Below are 22950 nucleotides of genomic sequence, written 5' to 3'. Positions count from 1 at the left end.
GCAGTGTAACAGAAAATAAACAACCACCAAACCGGGGCGACGTCCCTCACAGGGCTGGAGTGGATCTGTGGTGCTTTGTATTCAGTGCATATTTAAATCCAACCCAGCGTAGCCTTGGTCAATATTCATATTTATTTGTGTCTTTATACCGTAAGTATGATATTTTCTTCTTGCTTTTTCATCTGATTAATAAACACACACACAGCCTACAACCCACAGCCACAACAAAACTACTGTAAAATAACAGACAAAATGTGTCACACACACACACACACAACATACCAACCACACCATCACAGCAGCCAGTTCCTCTCTGTGGTAATATAACAGAGAATATTAGAGAATCACGAGATGCACTATTTTGATTGTAATAATTGTATAATAACATGGTAATATGAGGGTAATATTAAACATTGGATACTTTATAGCCACTCTGATGTAATGTAACAGAATATAAACAGCTGTCAGACATTTCTATGTTCGTTTGAGACATGCATAATGAGAGAAGGTGATATCTTTGATGCTACTGTCATGGGAGGACCATGTTCTGCTTGTGCTACCTCATACCCAGCCCCCTGAATCCTGAGGAAATCAAACTCAAGAAGCGATGGAAGGCCTTGCCCTTAAGCGTGGGAATACCTCTCACCCTGTGGAACCTGCATGCTCCAAACTCAAGAGACTCCCACCCAGGTCTGCTCATTCCATCGTGTGTTGATAACCGACCCAGTTCCACCTCTGGGGAGTTATCAAAGGGCGCGAGGTCCTCACTTGCTTCAGGGCAAGGCAAGGGCCTTGTTCCTCCATGTTGGAGTTTCACTAATCCTGGTAGTCCCTTTTGAGTTTCAGAGTTCCTCTGAGTCTGGGGGCTGGGTTCTGTGGTGCGCAGTGGAGACCAGCTGTCGCCCCGTGACAGTTTTATAATCAGTTCTTAATTAAATGTAATTTAATATCTTCCTATTTAATTTTCTTATTATGCAGTATATATTATGCATTCATTGTTTGTGCTTTTTATGACACACACACACACACACACACACACACACACACACACAGCAGCAGCAGCAGCAGCCAGCAATCATGCTCTTCCACTCTGCTCTGTTATAACAGAAAATAAACAGCCTCTAGACTTGGCCTACATCCACTTTACATGACTGAAGAGACACAGAGAAATCTTAAAGCATGTTATGAATTGGTTATAAGTGTGTAATGATATTATGGTAATTGTATTACATTGTAATTATAGAGATAACAGGTCACTAAAATCACATCATTTCAGGAGAAATGCTGCCCTGTGTTTGGGGTCACGTTATATATTATAAGTCATTCAAACATACACCACATTTCCATAACAAAGCTCTTTAAATGATTGGAGGTCTGATGGTGAGAGCAAACAAAACGCTCTATTCACACAGAGACGTCTGGTTCCATTCACCAATGTTTCTCTACAACAACCACTTCATGTCAAATCAGTTTGAATTACATTGATTACTCATTCATTCATTCATTCATTCATTCATTCATGATCTGTAACCCTTATCCAGTTCAGGGTCATTGTGGGTCAAGAGCCTACCTGGAGTCATTGGGCGCAAGGTACGAATACACACTGGAGGGGGCGCCAGTCTTTCACAGGGCAACACAGACACACACACACATAAGCCTTGCTAAATGGTTAGGAATCAAAAAGTAATGATAAGAAACCAGAATGTGACACCTGGCCAATAGCAAACCTTTGGAGGGAGTGAGAATAGAATTTAAATATCACCAGTAAGTGTCAGGTTTGTGCTTCTATTTTGTGTGAGTGGTATCAGGTCTTCTCTGTTTCTGCTACGATGCCCTGTTTCTTGGGTTAAAGAAAATGATCACCCTAAGTGTGAACAGAGCTGAGCTGTAAAAAACCAGGCCTCATCAAAGAAGGTGTGAAGGGAAGGGTCTATTTAAGCTCTCTCCGGCAGCAGAGTGAAATTATCCAGCGCTCTGTTCATGCTGAGAAAAGTCCCACTGGTGGTAATTACAGCTAGAAGCGTCTGGTACAAGAAAGAGGCCCAAATAAACACTTCCAGTCAACAGAGATGGTCAGAAAGGAAGTCTTCCTGAGCGGACACTGCTTCTGAATCAACGCCTTTCCACCCGCAGATGGAAAGGCAGATCTGGGGTCAGTGAAGTGCTTTTATACATGTTTTAATGGCTGCTGAGAAGATTTGCATCTAGTTGCTTTGTGACTGAAATAGACCACTGAATAGAGAACAGACAGCTTTGCTATCGATGACCAACAGAGGTCTCGCTACAAAGCATACCACTTTTCTACATTATATGTCCTTATTATCTTATTATATGAGCTGTTTTGGATCAACTGCTTGCTGGAGGGGCATTATCCCAGTGGCATAGGGCTGTAGAGCAGTGGAACTGTCCTCTGGAGTGATGGAAGTCTGTATAATATATTTGGGGACTTCACTACAATTTAAGTGATTCTCACAAGAATGTTCAACATCTAGTGTAAAGCCCTCCCAGACGTGGGGAGGGTGGGGAATACCAAATTTAAACCATAAGAACCTGAATGGGATGCAAGGAAAATTGGCATTAATATATTGACTACTCCTGACCTCAGGACTGTGACTAACGTGATCAAACCGATGGTTTTGTGTTTACAGCCCAACAAACCAAACGCTGTCCTACATCAACAAACCAGACCACAGACGCTGCTAAAGAGAATAACCCTAGACCAGGTCTCAAGATCAGGAACCTAGAGGACAAAAAAGGAGCAGCAACATATTGTCACGTTTCACGGGGCGGACTGACAGAGGCGGAGGCACTTGCTAAAACACATATACTTCAATCAAACAAAAGATATAACAAAACAAAGACAGACAACTACGGAAGAGGAACAGGACTAGAAAACACAACAAAATGACTAGGAAACAAAATGACTTGACTTGGAGAGGGAAAGAAACAACACGACATGACTAGGAACATAGCAAAACAACACAACATGGCTTAGGAAACAAAACAACACGACTTGGACTAGGAACAAAGCAAAACAAAACGAGACAACAACAGAGGAAATGAAGCGACAACATGAAACAACGACGTGGAAAACAATGACGGAGAAACTGCAGAGACATACAGACTTGATAACATGATAGACTTGATAACAAGGACCGAAACAGTACAAAGGAGAAATGTCTGACAAGAGGAAGTGAGAGAAGGGGACTTAAATACACACAAGGACACCTGAGACTAATAATAAAGGGGCAGGATTACAAACAACACTGACGAGGACACTGACAAGGAGGACGAAAGAAGGTGGGACAAGGGCTGAGACATGGACAACAACAAACAGAGCCATGTGCTGAGAGAGCACATGGCAGGGAAAACAGACATGACAGGACAGGGGCGTAACACATCTTTGCATCCTTTCTACAGCATTATTTATTACGATTCATTACAATTTAATCATTATTTCTAACCATTATTAGCTCAGGGTTATGTTTAGGGTAGGGTTTAGAGTTAGGACTGTGGTTATGGTCAATTTAAACCGGTAAATAACGTCTAGAAAAACTTAAATAATCCTATAACATTCTTACGATGACTCCACTTTGCCAAGGAATTGTTTTTTATCGGTGTGTAGCTGTAGTCGGAGACTAAAGTGTCCTCATACATTTGGTTGTATAACGTATAATCTGACCAGGGGCCTCTAAACATTTAGATATTCCTGGACTCGTAACACACAGCGCTCTGTGAAGATGGGCAGCTGTGCCACTAAAAGTCCAGAGACCAGGGGCCAGAAAGAGAGGTCGTCTCCTGATGTTGTGTAATGGGATTAGTCTAAAAATGGACTGTTAGATAATTCGCTATTGACCTTTCCTTAAATGTCAGAGCTGTGGCTGAACTCTGACCGATATACGTCCAGGAGCACACGCTGCGCACTGTACAATGACCCCAGGATCCAATCACAAACATTACACATTCACTGTGATAGTCTCAGTAATAAAACACCTTCATTTATTTAATATTCCTCATTCTGAGGGTATTATGCGAGTGTATAAGGTCATTACACACTTTAATTGGATGAATTTGTAATAAGTAATTGTATCTAGAGCGAATGTTTTATTCCACTGGCAAAATATTCATTCATACCCTTATCCAGTTTAGGGTCGCGGTGGGTCCAGAGCCTACTTGGAATCATTGAGCGCAAGGCAGGAATACACTCTGGAGGGGGTGCCAGTCCTTCACAGGGCAACACACACACATTCACACCTACGGACACTTTTGAGTCGCCAATCCACCTACCAATGTGTGCTTTTGGACTGTGGGAGGAAACCGGAGCACCCGGAGGAAACCCACGAGGACACAGGGAGAACACACCACACTCCTCACAGACAGTCACCCGGAGGAAACCCACGCAGACACAGGGAGAACACACCACACTCCTCACAGACAGTAACTCGGAGGAAACCCACGCAGACACAGGGAGAACACACCACACTCCTCACAGACAGTCACCCAGAGGAAACCCACGCAGACACAGTGAGAACACACCACACTCCTCACAGACAGTCACTCGGAGGAAACCCACGCAGACAGAGGGAGAACACACCACACTCCTCACAGACAGTCACCCGGAGGAAACCCATGCAGACACAGGGAGAACACACCACACTCCTCACAGACAGTCACCCGGAGGAAACCCACGCAGACACAGGGAGAACACACCACACTCCTCACAGACAGTCACTCGGAGGAAACCCACGCAGACACAGTAAGAACACATAAATAAATAAAAATAAAAAAATAAAAACAAGCAGAGAATTTAGCTTGATTCAAAAATGACTGTGGCTTTTGTTAATTTTTTCCCCATCTTTTCTTAGTAAACAACAGAGAAATTGATTAAAATTTTAAGAATAAAATGCACATAATGTGCAGCTATTTTAATTGAAGATTTCTTTAATAATTAAAAAGTATTGCCATGAATCAAGCAAAAGTGCCTGCCAGTGACATCAGACACATTCACCACATAAAACAACTAGACATTCTAGAAATTAACTAAATGAATAATTAAAGCTACTAAATGTAGACTATTAATTTGATATAAATAGTAATAAAAAAGAAAAAAGTACTATACTGTCTGTAATATGAAGCACTGAATAGCACCCCCTGGTGGAGCAGTTCCAAAACGTGAGTAGGTATGTGAATAATAGCACCCCTAGTGGTGCAATTGAGTGCACGTAAGTGGGTGAGTCAGTGGGTGAGTCCTGTTCATATCTGGCATTAAAGTGTGTTGATCATCTGATCACAAAGTGGATGTGCTGTCCACATGCATCACTCTTGGACCACCGCAGGGTTTTTCAGACAGAAATGTTCACTGAATCCTTGCTAACATTCCAGTAAGAGCTATTAGTCTTTTGTAATCTTTTCTCTTTTCTCATCTACAAGGTCAAACTGAACAAAGAACGTCATTCTCTTTCACCTTGCGTCGTAGTTTCTTTACTGTCTTTTCTCACTCAAGGTGATAAAGAATGCCTTACTGTTCACACTGATAAAGTGATGAGGCCATGGGTCCCAGACCTCCTCCAAGTGTTGATTACATTTCATGTTCAAGACGTACCCTATCTCAGTCACATTTGTCCTAAGCGTTCTGAACTTTAAGACAGTTACATTTAGGGCTTTATACATGTACAAACATGTTTGACAATCATATATTATCACCCATTCCTAAATCTCTATAAATAAAGTTGAATTCAGCTGCTTATTCCTCTTCTTTTTGTTCTAAACTTCCAGTTCCACCTTAAATTTTACAGTAACCTCAGGTGCTAGAACATAATTGTTTCACCATTTAAGGTGGAACTGGAAATTCAGAGACATCAGCAAAATATTAGCATGGTTTCTGCTTGTTATGAAGTAAAGTGACATAACGCACTGAAATTGCATACAGTGATCATCATAGTTTATTAAAGAAAAAAAAGATTTTTGGTCACGTGTGCCGCCATTTTACCACTGATTCCCATTCATATTCCTTTGTTTGAAGTGTGCCCCTAAAATAATCTCCATTTCAAGGCGTATATATCACTCCGTCTCTGCCCTACCCCTCTTTCCCAACAAGTATTGAGGGCCCCAGATCCAAGGGGTGCACACCAGTGTCTTCCATGTGGAAATACACAGAAATGTCTGGAGTTACTGAAACACAGCCGACTGTGTACTCCTCCCCATTTACCAATAATTAACATTAACTAACAGTGCCCTCTGTCTCTTAAAACCAGACGTGAATGAGCGTCAGAGTCTCAGAGGCATGTTGTAGGGAGACTTCCTAAAACAATAACCGAGCTCATAACGGTGAGAAATCTGCGTCTCACTTAGACACAAACGTGCTGAAAAGACATTTACTCTCACAATACGACCACAGCCATTTCACAATGAACTTGAATGACCACTGGGAGCCCTGCTCTATTCTCCTTCACTGAAGTTAAACTCTACAACCGAGGGAGTTGTGCACAGGTGAAAGGGAATAAAGCATCATTGTGAGTTGTTTGACAGGAAGGTGTTTGTTTATGTGTTCACCAGGCCTGCCCCTACCCGCTAAAGCTAGTTACTAATATAGGCTCATTAGTTCTGGATCACAAACCCCACTCCACCTCATCCCAAGGGGAATCGATGGGGTTCAGACTCTAAAGAGAACACAGTTCCACTGCTCCACATTCCTTATACACCTTTAGCTGACGTTTGGCATTGAGCATGGTGACTTTAGGCTCATGTGTGGCTGCTGTGACCCATTTCAATTTGTTCTTTTCTATGAGGATTATCCGTGACCTGCTTTGGTCAAAACACCACAAGGAACAAACCCCGCACCAGCGTTCTCCCTCTGGCTAAACAGCCCTATTCAGAACGGCGGGCTTCGGCATCTGTTCCTTTAAATGATAATGAGCCGCTCTCTGTTCACCCCGCCCCTGAGCGCACAGCAGTGAGGAGCGAGGAACAGAAGCTGTTTTTTTTAGCCTTCTCCATTTGTTCTCAGTGCTCTTATTCTCCACAGCGCTGTGATTGGACAGACTCAGATGAGGGGGCAGGACATCTCTAAAGTCTCTACGCTTGACGTCAGAAGCAGAGCAGAATCAGATAGGCTTGTATTATCAGACTTAGGCATATTACAGACAACTGACTGGGTGTTCCTGTTTCACAGTGTGTGGGTTGGTGGACTTCAGATAAACACATTAATGTGCACAAGAACTGAACCAATTACTTTTTCATAGTATGTCCTCTTAAAGATAACTTAAGGCCTTGATTATAAGCTTTATTTCATACTTAAACATGAAAATGTGAAACCTGCGTTATCATCATTATATAGAAGTGAAACCAAATTTGACCTTCACATTTAGCACATCAGTGTCAATGAAGATTCACACACCAGTGATTAGGGTTACTGAACACACACACAGGCAGCAGTGGGCAGCCATTTTGGCACCTGGTGAGCATGGGGGTTATATGCCTTGCTCAAGGGCACTTCAGCCATGGTTTGAGGGAGGAAGAACTTGACCGCAATGTTAGAGAGACCACAGGCACTGAAATACACACACACACACACACACACACACACACATCCCTGAAACTCCACAGTCTTGAAAACCCTTCAAGCCATGTCCCAAACACCAGACAAAACAAAAAACTACCAAAACAAACAATCCCATCCTTTGCTGACGGAACCGATAAAGGACATAACTGATAAAATATGTGAAGGATAAAGAAAGACTCTCTCAAGGTCCAGACAGCAGTTTAGATCCAAACCAGCTGCACTTCACCGGGGGGGTTAGTCAGTATTCTGCCAGCTGCATTCTGATTGGCTCCCTGTACAGTCGAGTATACGAACTCCTGTTTATCGTTTTGGGCTGGCTCTGGCATTGGTCCGATGTGAATCAAAGACCGCCTCCTTCTACATGTCATGCCAAAATAGCAGACTCGTGATTGGTCCCTTTAGAATTAGAATCACTTTATTGGCTACAGAGGAAGAGCCATAGCACCTGGGGAGCAGTTGGGGGTTATGTGCCTTGCTCAAAGGCACTTCAGTCATGACCCACCGGTTCTGGGAATCAAACCGGCAATCTTCCAGTTACACGCCCAGTTCCCTACCCACCAGGCCATGGCTTGTATGTCAGTCAAATGTTTTTCTGTGGTTATAGGCGGTTATCCCTAGAGCATCTGGCAATGTGAGAGTGCTAAACTGGTTACTTTACAAGAGAAGGAATAACCTTCTTAACCTATGATGGAATTTAAAGGGAACATTATAAAAACTCACAGTGCATTTGTACATTAATGTGTGGATCTGGAGTCCACCAACCCATACACTGTGAAACAAGACCACCCAGTCAGTTTTTAGTGGGCAGCGACGATGAAAATGTGAGACACACCACATATAACATTTTTGATAGAGGTTTTCGTTGACGACTTATATTTCACAAGGAAAACTAGACAAGGACTGAATAAAAATAAACATTTCAAGACAAGAATGTTTTGCACTTTCCGTCTGTTGGGAAAATCCTGTTTTGTTCTGTTTAAGGAGGAGTGGCAAATTCTAGAAGCTGTGAACAAGAAACACCATTCAGCCTTAGCTTTATTTTCCCCTGCCACAGCTCTGATAGAGAAGCACATGGAGTTCATTCAACTGTTCACTCTGAGTTTCTCTGTGTGCTAAAAGTAACTGTTTGAAGCTGTTGTTGCAGCATACCCCCCCCCCCCCCCAAGTTAAACCCAAATGCCCTCCCATTGGATTAAATATGGCACAGCCCTGTACACAGTGAACTCAGTGAAGAGATGCAGTGTTTATCAGTGGCATGAAAGCTTTCTCTGAGAAGAGAGCCATCGAGCTTCATTTACTACTTCACCCACATCGTTAATATAAAGGCTTTAGAGAAACGAGCCTAATGGGTCATGGGGCTAATGCACTAACACAATGCTCTGTTGGGTTACAGGGAACACACACACACACGTATCTGTGTGTTCACTTCTGGCCTTGACCCCATGTACTCTGTTTAAACCAGTCCCCTCTGTGTCCACACACATACACATGCTTTAGAAGATAAGCACTGATCCTGTGTGTGTGTGTGTGTGTGTTTTGAAACTGGGCCATAACGTTACCTGAAGCACTGGGGTCATTATAGATGACGAGAGTCGCTGGAGTGGGCCTCCTCTTACGTATCTGACAGACAGAGAGAGAGAGAGAGAGAGAGAGAGAGAGAGAGAGAGAGCGAAAGAGACAGAGAGAGAAAGAGAGAGACAGAGAGAGACAGAGAGAGAGAGAGAGAGAGAGACACAGAGAGAGAGACTGTTATTGCTCTTGTATCCTCTCAGCATTAAGCCTAGTCAACCCCATAGCTGATTATTGCTATGTAATTAATATCACTTACACAATTAACACAGTATTACAACATCATATAATATCAACTAATAAAGGATCTACAAATAATTTTCTGATTCACGATGAGTAGGAAACAAGATCTCATGATTACACAGGCCTGTTCAACTCTAGGAGCAGCTCACATATCTGTAACATGTCCACGTCGTGATTCGTTAAGGCTGGTCATTATTTGATGATCACTGTATGAGCTCACTATACGAAGAAGAATCAAATTAACAGAGCTGTAAAGTGCTCTGGGGGAAAGTTAAACAGGAGACAGTGAGGACTGTGGTTACAGAGTCAGGGTTACACTCAGAAAACCCGTCATTGAAATGGTACCTTCAAGGTAGTATCTTAAACACCTAATAGTGTGTGATATATTTAAGACGTGACCTTGAGGGTAACACCTCATATATGTAATCATATAATATATAATCATATCATGTCAAGAGAATGTAACCTAACAATTATGTACACATTTATGAGTGTTAACATCAACATCAATCACACAATAATCACACAATGAATCCTTGTCGCACACCATTTTCAAGTTTTTTTAGTAAATAAAATGAAAACTCTCATTTTTAATTCTATGCAACAGTTGCCAAAAATTACCAAAGAGTGGGAGAATGTTTGAGTTTTTAACTGTGATTCACAAAAAGCACTTTACAACTTATTTCTTCACCTAATAAATCAATTGTAGATTTTTAAGTAGTGTTCATTTCATAGATTCATTTCGTTTTTCTGATGAAAACTGTTCTATAGCAAAAGATTACCCAGTAAACAAGGAACATCCCAGGACGTTCAAAATAGGTCTAAAAGTAGTCTGTCCATTAAGGACATATTTTAAACGTCAATGGACATCCAAAATCCATCTTAATAAGTTAGTTAAGTGGTGACCAATCGATAACGTCAGTGGACGTCCAAAACACGTTTTATACAAGTCATTTATTTCGGGACCAATTAATAACATCAATGGACGTCCAAAATACGTCTAATAGTCGTCTTTTCAATGTCTGTGTTTGGACGTCTTTTCAACTTTCATTTTCAACCTTAAGAGAACGTTGATTAGACGGCAGTCATTACGTTATTTCAACGTTGAATCAACAGCTAAATGTTTACTGGGTAACAAATATTCACTTCTCCTTCTGGAAAAGCTCTAGCGAACACAACTGGACCTTAACACCACTGCTGTACCTTTAAATGTACATTACACTATTTGCAATTTTAGTGACAATAATGTGACTGCATCATATCATTTTTAAGAGATTATAGCTTTTAGAAATTCATGTGTACATCGAAGGAGGGAGAGCTGTATTTAGTACGCTTTGTGAATCCTAGGGGTGGTGTTTTTTATCAAAAAAATCACAATTCACGCTGGAGTAGGACCACTTTTGTGAGATAATAACACCACTCACAGCAAACAATTTCCTGCCCAAAGATGGATGACAGACATGGAATAACCTCTCTTTACCTGAACCCAAATGTACTATAACCATATTCACATTTCTAAAATGACCTCCTTGGAGAAACATGCTTTATATTTTTTCAGAAAGTGAGGAGATTCAAAAGTCGTGATGAACCTGAGCTCTATTTTCAAACTCTACTCTTCCTCCTCTCTCTGAATCATAGACAGTCTGCATCATCACCATCATGAATTCTACCCTCTAACACCCCCAGAGCTCCACTCACTCCTTTGTTTCCCTGTGCTCCTGCAGTGGTCAGGGCTGTCCGTTTCTAAACGAGGCTTAGGGAAGATGTTATAGATCCACTGCTGCCGGCTCTAATGGAGCACTAACTCAGCACAAGCAAGGCTTCGTCTGATTGGCTGATCCAGCCTGATCATAAAACCGGTCCAATACGTTACTATTATTACTCAGTCAGCAGCAGCAGCTACTGTTCTAAACAGCCTCTGGACTGGATGCTAGACACAGGAGTGTTTCACTGAGAACACAAATATAACCCATTACAACAATGAGGATGGGAATTAATAGAACGTAAAATATGAGGAATAGAAAAGAAATGACTGGAATTGAAAGGAAAACAGGAAAGAAATAAAAGAGTAATAGATTGAAAAAGATCAAAAAGAGTAAAATAAAGTTAACTAGAGAAGAACAGAATAAAAAATAGAGCAGCCGACTATAACTCCACACCACACTGCTCCAACCGGCTATAACTCTACACCACTCTCCTCCAACCGGCTATAACTCCACACCACCCTGCTCCAACCAGCTATAACCCAACACCACTCTGTTCCAACAGGCTATAACCCAACACCACCCTGCTCCAATCGGCTATAATTCCACCACCCTGCTCCAACCGACTATAACTCCACACCACCCTGCTCCAACCGGCTATAACTCCACCACCCTGCTCCAACCGGCTATAACTCCACACCACCCTGCTCCAACCGGCTATAACTCCACCACCCTGCTCCAACTGACTATAACTCCACACCACCCTGCTCCAACCGGCTATAACTCCACACCACCCTGCTCCAACCAGCTATAACTCCACCACCCTGCTCCAACCAGCTATAACTCCACCACCCTGCTCCAACTGACTATAACTCCACCACCCTGCTCCAACCGGCTCTAACTCCACACCACCCTGCTCCAACCGGCTATAACTCCACACCACCCTGCTCCAACTGACTATAACTCCACCACCCTGCTCCAACCGACTATAACTCCACCACCCTGCTCCAACCGACTATAACTCCACCACCCTGCTCCAACCGACTATAACTCCACAGCACCCTGCTCCAACTAGCTATAACTCCACCACCCTGCTCCAACCGACTATAACTCCACCACCCTGCTCCAACTGACTATAACTCCACCACCCTGCTCCAACCGGCTATAACTCCACACCACCCTGCTCCAACCGGCTATAACTCCACCACCCTGCTCCAACCGACTATAACTCCACACCACCCTGCTCCAACCGACTATAACTCCACCAGTCTGCTCCAACCAGCTATAACTCCACACCACCCTGCTCCAACCGACTATAACTTCACCACCCTGCTCCAACCGGCTATAACTCCACACCACTCTCCTCCAACCGGCTATAACTCCACCACCCTGCTCCAACCGGCTATAACTCCACCACCCTGCTCCAACCGGCTATAACTCCACACCACCCTGCTCCAACCGGCTATAACCCCACACCACCCTGCTCCAACTGGCTATAACTCCACACTACCCTGCTCCAACCGGCTATAACCCCACCACCCTGCTCCAACCGGCTATAACTCCACACCACCCTGCTCCAACCGGCTATAACTCCACACCACCCTGCTCCAACCGGCTATAACTCCACCACCCTGCTCCAACCGGCTATAACCCCACACCACCCTGCTCCAACCGGCTATAATTCCACACCACCCTACTCCAACCAGCTATAACTCCACCACCCTGCTCCAACTGACTATAACTCCACACCACCCTGCTCCAACCAGCTATAACTCCACACCACCCTGCTCCAACCAGCTATAACTCCACCACCCTGCTCCAACCGGCTATTACTCCACACTACCCTGCTCTAACCGACTATAACTCCACAACACCCTGCTCCAACAGACTATAACTCCACCACTCTGCTCCAACCAGCTATAAGTCCACACCACCCTGCTCCAACTGACTATAAATCCACCACCCTGCTCCAACCGGCTATAACTCCACACCACCCTGCTCCAACCGGCTATAACTCCACCACCCTGCTCCAACCGGCTATAACTCCACACCACCCTGCTCCAATCGGCTATAACTCCACACCACCCTGCTCCAACCGGCTATAACTCCACCACCCTGCTCCAACCGGCTATAACTCCACACTACTCTCCTCCAACCGGCTATAACTCCACCACTCTGCTCCAACCAGCTATAACTCCACACCACCCTGCTCCAACTGGCTATAACTCCACACCACTCTACTCCAACCGGTTATAACTCCACACCACCCTGCTCCAAATGCAACTGAAGGTTTGCTTCAACATTTTCTATGACTGAAAACAGAATACATTGAAAGTGAATGGAACAGAATGGAATTCAATGCTTAAATATCTCCCAAACAATCCAGGTTCTTGATTGTTTCTTGGCTTGGAGGACAGTTCTACAAAAACTCTTGTCTTACCCTCTTAAAAAAAGTTCCATAGAATGAATGTCTTTGAAGGACCATTTTATTATAATATAGTGATTAAATATGTAAAGAACCTTGAGTGTAGTATTTTTTGCCCCCTCCATGGTGTGTTCCCACCTCCGGACCCACCGCGACCCTGAACTGGATAAGTGCTTACAGACAATACAGATAAACACTGCTACATAAAGTGTAGCACATGTAATACATATGAGGCATCTAGCTCAGCTAATTTTCAGCCCCAGTCACTGGCTAGGCTTTTGAGTTTAGAAGAGAAAAAAAATTAAAATAAAATTACATTTCAAACAATTTAAACCTTTTAAAGTTTCCACACATCTTTTAAACAAACCTGGTTCTTTATGGAACCAAAAGTGTTTTTTTTTCCTCAATGGCATCGCTCAAAGGACTTTTTGTAGCACCTTTATTTTTAAGAGTGCTTTTGACCTGGAGGCTTTACTAAAAACTTCATAACCATTCCTCACTCTCATAGATCTCTTACACAGGGAACTAAACATGGCAGCGCTTTTGTAAAGAGTAACATTGGTAAAGAACTATGAAGAACATTATTCAGCCAAGTGGAACACCAGTGAGAACACCTTGAGATCATTCAACCAAACGTATCATCGCCGTTAGATGAGATCCTCGTATCTCCAGTCTGCAGTAATTCCGAGAATTTTTGGGGTCAGACTGTGGAAATCGAGGATTGAAAGACAGAGGTATGAGATTGTGTAACCTAGCTGCTTTAAAAACACAAAAAAGAAACACAAGATGAAGAAAAAGAAGGTCAGAAGGTCCCGGCATGTCATCCTCAGCCCTCAGCCACATAAACAAGCAGCACTTCCACCTTCCAACACCGTTAACTAATGACAAGGGCAGCACTAATGAGCCACAAAACTGATTTGGCAGATCTCGTGTAAGGCTCGGTGGGACCCCCAGCATGCATTAGCTTCAGCTGTAACTAGAGACCCCCCGCTTCATCTCCCATTCCTCTCTCACTCTCTCTTTACTCACATGTTCTGCTGCCTGAGGGTCCAAATTGCTCTGGAACAGCGGCACTGCGAACTGGATCTTCTTTGGACTGTTGGGCTCCATGTCGAGAGTCAACAGACACACAGACGGCCGAGAGACAGAGAGCCAGAAGGAGAGAGAGGGAGGCAGGGAGGGAGGGACGGAGAGGGGAGAGGGAGGGAGAGATAGATAGAGAGAGAGAGAGAGAGAGAGAGAGAGAGAGAGGGAGAGGAGGGAAGACAAAGAGCAGTTCTATGGTCAGACATACAGCAGCGAAGGACAGCCTCTAAACTGCCCCCCACTCCTAATGATAGACACAGAGAGAGAGAGAGAGAGAGAGAAGCAGTTGACGAAATCAAACAGACTTTTGGTCTTTTGGTTTGTCCTAAATTAGCTATGATTCTCTCGTGTCGGGTCCAATGTCCTCTTTCATCCACAACAGTAAATGTTATGTCCTCTAGCCTCCAGCAGTGTCCAGCTACAGCGCTCCAGTCCTTCTCCTTGGCCTCAGATGTCCAGCATTAGCGAGACTTAGAGCAGAGTAATATCCTCTCCCCATGGGACACACTCTGATGTGCTCTACATTATTGATGACCCAACTTCAGGAAGCTGTCGGCAGATTTCTCTCTCTCTCTTTCTCTTTCTCTCTGTCACTCTCTCTCTCTCTGTGTGTCCTGATTCTGCCTCCTGGACAGTGGGGCTGACCCATGAGAGCAAGTTTGGGTGATAAGGCATTAGGACACTTGATCACACTTGGCAGATCATTTGTGGATGGTGAATTATTCAGATTTTCTGGCGATGAACATGAATCAGTGTCTGTTCTAAAAGAATCCCTTTATTTTTAGGAGGTTCAGGATGTATTGTGTCATGACCTGACACAGTTCATAGGCCAATATGGTCTACAGGCATATTTAGGATAATACCAGTAGTAGTAGTAGTAATAATAATAATAATAATAATACAAAAGAACAACAACAAAAGTTAAAAACAAGTATTGTCTATAGTACTATTGCCACTGATTATATTATTGCTAATATTATTAATATTAATTCTACTTCCACAACTATTACTACTACTTCTACTATTACCACCTGTACTACTACTACAACAATAATAAAAACAACAGTAAAAATAAGTATATTAATAGTGTGTAGTAGGATATAGGACTATACTGAGAGAGAGAGAGAGAGAGAGAGAGAGAGAGAGAGAGAGAGATGGTTAAGGCAAAGAAGGAGAATTTTAATACATTTAGGAGAAAGTGGATGGATGGATGAGTACGGATGTGTGGTGGTGAGACAGATGCATGGATAGATAAATAGATGAATGAAGTGCATTGGAAGTTCCTGCCAAGTCTCTCAGGGGGGTGGTAATTGTTGCGATAACTGCTAAGGTAAATTAAGATCTAGAAAACTGGCACATTGCACTTTACAAACTAATCAGGAATCTAACATGACAGTGTCATCTAATGTGAAAGAGTTTTATTTCTCTGGTCACCTCATGTAGAAATACCACCAGTAACCATTAGATTCATAAAGTGTTCTCTTTATCTACACACTGTACAGAGTTTGTGGAGAGTTTTATCCAGGAGTTCATTATAAAGTCTACTTTAATAAAGTTACTTTGACTCTACAGCGAATCAACAATCAGCTGTGGTCATAAACAAATATACTTCACTACATAGTGAGCAATGTAGGGAATAGAGTAGAGGGCTATTTGGAACACACCTCACGTTGTATATGATGAAAGAATTTTGAGACGAGTTCCTGGAACCCACTGAGAATGAACTGAAGGCTCTGCAGCTCGAAGAAAAGAGCTTTAACATGAGAGTTTATGAGAGGAGTCTGGGGCAATTTCACCTTCTTGAAATTGCCCAAAAAAAAAAGGCAGGACCGTATAGAACAAAACATAACGATGATTGGACTATGATATTTAGAGTTTGGACAAAAACAAACCGCCTGGCAGAGCTTGGTTAATACAGAGCCATGGGTTTTTACTGTAGTAGAATTAAAGCAAAAAATATCCTCCCTTTCTGTTTAGGTGGCGTGTTGCCCCATGGCCCTAAGGAACAAACCACCCCTGATTGAGTGGCGTGACTGATTGACTGACAGATGAACGGATGGATGGATGGATGGAACAGACAAAAAACTAAAACCTAGTAAGTCATTATTAGAGGATGTGTAGAGGAGGGAATAAAACAGCGCTCTCAGAGACTTCACCAAAGAAAACCTGATCTCTCACCTTTACATCGGCCTGAGTCCAGCCCAGCCATTTTCTCTTTCTGTCCACTGGCCATCTGCCACGGAAATCTTCCGTATTGATCCTCCTGCACGCTGGAGAGTGGGTCATTAGACCACGACCACTCCAAAACTGCTGGACAGAGCGGAGACATTTCTACAAACCTCACAGCAGATCAATAACAAAAACAAACCTCTCTCTCAAAAGTTCAGAGTCCAGACGTACAGCCACACAGCAAAGACATCACTCACCACTTCACCACACAAATACCCAGAGCTGAGCTGATGATACACATTCAAAGACAAAAGATACACACTCTGGACTGTTTCTGGACCGAGATTAGGTCTAGGACTAGACCACACAGCAAAAGGAGGGCTTAGTTCCTTTAAGACCCCCAAATAATTTACAGTCTTTGGGACACTACAGGGTAGCCTCAACAACCCCAAAAGTGCGGCCTCTCAGGCATAGGTATCCACACAGTCCAGAGGGAGAGTGCCCCCTGTTGACCCCAACAACACTCTGAATTGTAGATGTGTTACATTTTGGAACTGTGAAAGTCTGATTTGAACTCGACACAGGATCACTGTGAAACGTTCATTCACATTAACAGGCATGCATTTGCGTCTCTTTCCTTTCCGTACAGAGTTGTGGCGTCCAGCTCTGAGCGGCCGTGTCAGCAATGGGAGCAGCTTACAGTAGCAGAATTCATTCAGGAGGTTTGTTAATCTGTAAACGAGGTGTAGAAGTCTATAGAAAATATGTTATACATCAGAAAACGTTTTCGTCTTTACATTTTCTTCCTGTACAATGATTTGTTTTATTATAATACAGTAAATATTATAGACAATCCCCCACACGGAGCTGAGAAGTTTACACCATGCTAAAAATATCTTCCTTCTCATGGTTTAATCACTTTATGGATGAAAGATTTTGCTGCTGCTGGAATAAACCCCAAAAAATCCAAACCCAAAAGCTTGCTTAGAGTTTTCTATCAATGCACACCATTTACAGGCCTCTAGGTCATCACCACGCTCCAGGAACCTTTAATATCCGTGCACGAGGAAAGGCCAGAGACTTTGTGGATAGCAGCAGGCGAAGAAAAGGACAGGGAAAGTAAAGAGAACATTTCCACCAACACACAACGCATGAGATTTGTGTGTTCAGTTAAACTGGCCATTCATCAGCACGAATAAAAAAGGAAATGAATGAATGAATGAGTTCAGAATGATTAGGCACAAGACAAATGTCACAATCACTCAGTCACTCACACAGACCTTTGGACAGTTTCACACACTCACTCAGTCACTCACACAGAAACGTGTTTTATTCCAATGTGCAAGTGCAAAAAATGTAATTTAATGCGTACTCAGAGTTTTTAAAGTGTCAAAATTTTGTCAGCTGAAAGAAGCAAGTACCAAAGCCCTGTCACAGCAAGTCTGTAGGTTTGTTAGACAAGTGTGGCCTTGTGTTGGGTGGACAGGGGTGTGGGGGCATGAGGGGGATGGATGGAGGGAGGGAGAGGGAAATAGAAAGAAAGCAGAAAGTAGAGTTAATGGTAGAACCAGATAGAAAATAGAGAGAGGTAGAGAACAGAGCTGAGGGCAGTGTTGAACGCCCTCTGTTGGGTCTAACTGCCCACACTGTGGAGTAATCTGATAGTCACAGCAATGGGCAGCGCCGCTCCGGCAGCAAGGCAATTTCCTCCTGACCACACAGACGTCATTTTAACTCCAAAATGTACAATGTGATCTTAACAGCAGTCCATTACACACACACACAGATTAAAATGAAGCCTTGCCTGAGCTTACACACATTATTTACACATGATGAGGCGAGTTCTCTCCGCAGCGGAATCACACTCTTCCAAAAAAACAACACTCTGAACATTCACTCATTTACCCATGGTCCCACAGACTACAGGCCCGTACTAGATGAGGTTTCCATGGTGACGACAAGCTGGATCAGGTTTCGCTTGTGTGAAATTATTTTTAGAGGTTCATGTGTATTGTTTTGCAGCAGATTTATCAGAGAGTGCATTGGAATGATGGTAAATACCAAGTTAAAAGTCCATCGGAAATTGCAGAAGCAGTTTTGTTATTTGTTGATCGGATCAGATCAGATCCAATGTATCAATGAGGATTTCATTCACTCATCCTTATTACACAGGTCAGATGTCAGGTGTGTTGTGGAACAAAGGTCGGACCCACACAACACTTGCTGCAAAACAAGTCAAGCACAGCTCATGATGTGGCACACGTCCAGCTGGCACAACAGTTATACTTAGGTAATGTTTCCAAGAGGGCTTTCATACATTCAATCACCACATTTTCCAAAAGCCATCATCTCTTTTCTAATTCACACTCCACCACCTGCAAAACATTCTAGATTTGTACCTTTCCTCTGTACGCCGACTCGCCTTTCTTGCTGATGAGGCCCACCACGGTGGTGCCGTCTGCAAACTTGATGATGTGGTTTGAGATATGCATTGCATAGTACTGCACCGACATGAGTCAGCAAAGTGAACAGCAGTGGACTGAGCACACAGCCCTGAGGGATCCCTTCTTCCAGGTTCAAAGGGAGGTGTTCAGGCCCAGTAGGTTCAGTTTTCGGATCAGATGCAGAGGAATGATGGTGCTGATGCTGAACTGAGATCTAGGAACAGCATTTGAACAACGCACTGGGAGCAGAGAAAACACACTCCCAGACTGGTGGGCAGTTAGCCCCAATGCCTGAGGAACATTTGGGAGGGCACTTTAGCCATGGACTGAGAGAGAAGACAGTGCTGTACCTTCATTCCAACCACCCCCAAATTTGCTGCAAGTTGTGGGGATTGAACAGGTGAATTTCCGGTCTCACCATCTTAATATTTCAAGATACCATTTTGTTTTATTGAGATACTAAGAGAGTCTCAAAATAATGAGATAGTACCTGGAAACACTGAGATAGCAATTTGCATAATAATAGACAAAAAGTGCCTTTTTCATTATTATTTCATGTGGCGGAAATGGATTTCCATACTTTCCCGCTTCTTTAACCATTAGGCCACATCTGCCCCAGCATGATATCCCCTGGAATTTCAGGAATCATTTACCCAACTTTCCGTTTGTTTTACATGAATAACTAGGCTTTATACAAACAAAAACTTATTGCTGCTTTCTGATTCAGTTTTGTGTTACTCTTTACATAATGAAGCACTGATTCATGTGATACGTGATTCAGGGATAAACTTTCATTACACATATTAAAACTCCTAACTAACAGGTAGGTTCAGGTGTGGACAAACACGGAATGAAGGACAGTCGCTTCTGTGTATTGAAAATAAATAAATCTTTATTAATGATTTGCGTTTAGCCATAAATCCCTCATGCATCCCAGACGACAAGTTAACAAATCCCTTACAAAAAAAAAAAAAAAAAAAGACGTAGTCTTGTGAATCAGTTAGTATTACAGTTCATTAACACACTGCAGAACATAGATCAACATCACCTGCGTTCTCTCGCACATAAAAAGGCGTGGAAGTCATTCGGCTAACACTTTTCTTCTTACTCAGGAAAGATAGGAATTACAGAGGGACTTCCCATAGACGCCACACAAAGCTAGTGGCTGCTGCATTTTCAAGAAAATAATTACAAAGGCCCTGGTCATTTATGTAAAAGACTGGAGCCAGAGGAGTAGATTTAAAGCCTCTGTCAGGAGTTCAGAGGAACAGGCTCGAAAAGCTTATTGTTTACACATACAGCGTGTGATGGACTCCTGTCATTACGTTATTCTGTGTGAATTTATTAGGTCACACTTCATTACAGGGGGCTTTATAATGCCTTTACATAAAGCACATTTAAGCCAATACCTGGCCTCCCATGACCACTGTATTACAGGGATCATATCCTATGTTTGTCCTGGCTTCACACACCAAACTCTGTTAAGGGTTCATTTCCAAGACTGTTTTAGATCCCATGCCTTGAACACTGATACACAGACCAGCCTTGGTTCTGCCCTCAGTGTCCACTGACCTCACAGGGGCACTGTAGTTCTACAATCACAGCCTGTAATCTATCTGTGGCTCTGCATACTTTTTGCCCCTTTTCACCCTGTTCATCAATAATCAGGACACCCAGAGGTGGCAGTGTGTGTTGTGCTGGGGCGAGTGGATCAGACACAGCAGTGCTGCTGGAGTTTTTAAACCCCTCAGTGTCACTGCTGGACTGAGTATAGTCCACCGACCAAAAATATCCCGCCGACACACTCTGTGCAGTGACAGATGAGCTACTGTCTCTGACTTTACATCTACAAGGTGGACCAACGAGGGAGGAGTGTCTCTCAGAGTGGACGGTGAGTGGACACAGGGTTTGAAAACTCCAGCAGCTACTGCTGTGTCTGATCCACGCGCATCAGCACAACACACACTAACACACCACCACCAGGTCACTGCCACTGGAGCTTCGAGATTTATCCACCTCCAAAATCATAGACCACCTGGCCATGTGGTGGTCCTGTGGGGGTCCTAGACATTGAAGAAGAGATTGAAAGTGGTAGAATAATTTCTGCAAAGCCATAGATGGACTGTAACTGTAGAATTACATAGTGCTTTTAAGTAGAGCTGAAAGAATGGACAATGAGTGTATTTTAATGTTTTGGCTGGTCTGTATATATGTAAATGAGCTCTCAAAAAGTTCTGTTGCATAACCATCAGACAGAAGTGCTACAAAATTAAACAAAAACAGTCAGATAGCAGATATCGGGTTTAAAACGAGGTCATTATAGCACCTCACTGTGCTTATTAAATTCCTCTCTATAGTGGCAGGCCTAGAAACAGCAGTTGTGACTGGTCAGTTCAAGTTGAGACAAAGTGAAATGTATTGCACGGTTAGTACCTCACAGAGGCTGCATTAGAAGATAGTTGGATTACAGTAGACAGTTATTCACAAACACATTCACTTATACACACACACACACTTTCACTATTACCCACAGTGCAATCAACATCATCATCATCGCTGTGACCACCTTCACCTTTAGTGACACATGCAAATGGACCCACAAAAATGATCACAAACATAAATACAGCCCAGAAATTACAGTGGAATAAAGTGTGGTACCATCGAGGACACAGGACTCAAATGGTGCTTTTCCACTGCATGGTTCCTACTCTACTCAACTGTACACTGCTTTTTTACCTTTTCCATTAGGTAAATCTAGTCCTGGTCCTGGTTCTGGAAGCAGATTCTTGTTTAGTGGCTGTTCTCTGTGGTTCAGAGCGAGTCGAGTAGGGACTAAACCGTGGCGTGTAAACCTTGCAGAGCGCTGATTGTCCAGAGAGAGTCGTCACTCTACGCCACGCCACGCAATGCAGACGACCAGCACCAACTCTCCATCTGTAAAATCTCCAGCTGCAGCAGAGATCACGTTTGTTTTTATCCGACTCACGACGGCAGCTCGTAAAATGACGCCGTGGTCTTTTGAAGAGATTCAAACGCTCCTTGGATCGGTGGCCGACGAAAGAATCCAGCGAGAGCTGGACGCTGCAACAAGGAAGGAACAAACTCTACTGATCTGTCTGAACTGATGACGGAGCTGTGTTCAGTCCCAAACAACAACAACACGCCGATACACCATGAGTAAACACCACTTAATGTTACCGCCGCCATTGCTGTGGTTTCCAAAGCCCGCTGTTACCGAACCAGGGACAAAACAGGGTAGAGTTGAGTAGGTGCCATGCAGTGGAAAAGCAACAACAGAGAACTCAGAGGACTCCCAGTAATCATAGGGCACATAGTGAAGTTACAGAGAGCTCATAAAGAATTCCTACAGAACACATGAAATAAAATCTGTAGTCTCTCCCTACTCTGACACCAGGGAGAGTGTCCTTTAAAAAACACAATGACAAAAACAAATCACGGACATCTTGTGTAATAAAACAATACATGAAGTTTGAAGAACAATATAATGCTTTTCTGGAGCAGTGTCTGTCTGGGCTCCGCAAGACGAACCCGCGGGAGCAAACTGCAGTGAAAACTGAGGTTAGACCTGTGACTCTTAAAAAAATAAAGGGTCTGAAATATAAAGAAGCACAGATTCTCTGAAGAACCATTCAATGGAGGGCTTTCTGAGGAACTGCTTCTGAAAACGAGACGCACAAATTGGACCGGGCTCAATAGTGTCCGATAATTTCAAAGCTGTGAACCAAGTGC

General features: G+C 43.2%; 1 protein-coding gene across 1 annotated transcript in view; it reads right to left on the bottom strand.

Annotated features, from left to right (window-relative positions):
* Positions 1 to 14961, bottom strand: part of ppp1r1c (protein phosphatase 1, regulatory (inhibitor) subunit 1C) — a 36170-nt gene extending 21209 nt beyond the window's left edge. The window contains exons 1-2 of the mRNA XM_066641029.1: positions 14531 to 14961; positions 9121 to 9181 (exon numbers count right to left, since the gene is read on the bottom strand). Of these exons, the coding sequence (XP_066497126.1) occupies positions 9121 to 9181; positions 14531 to 14611 (142 nt within the window). The 5' untranslated portion in view covers positions 14612 to 14961. The remainder of the gene's footprint in view (positions 1 to 9120; positions 9182 to 14530) is intronic.
* Between the last annotated feature and the right edge of the window lie 7989 nt (positions 14962 to 22950).

Source organism: Hoplias malabaricus, chromosome 12, assembly GCF_029633855.1.
Source record: "Hoplias malabaricus isolate fHopMal1 chromosome 12, fHopMal1.hap1, whole genome shotgun sequence".
Lineage (NCBI taxonomy): Eukaryota > Metazoa > Chordata > Actinopteri > Characiformes > Erythrinidae > Hoplias > Hoplias malabaricus.
This window is presented reverse-complemented; position numbering and strand designations above follow the sequence as displayed.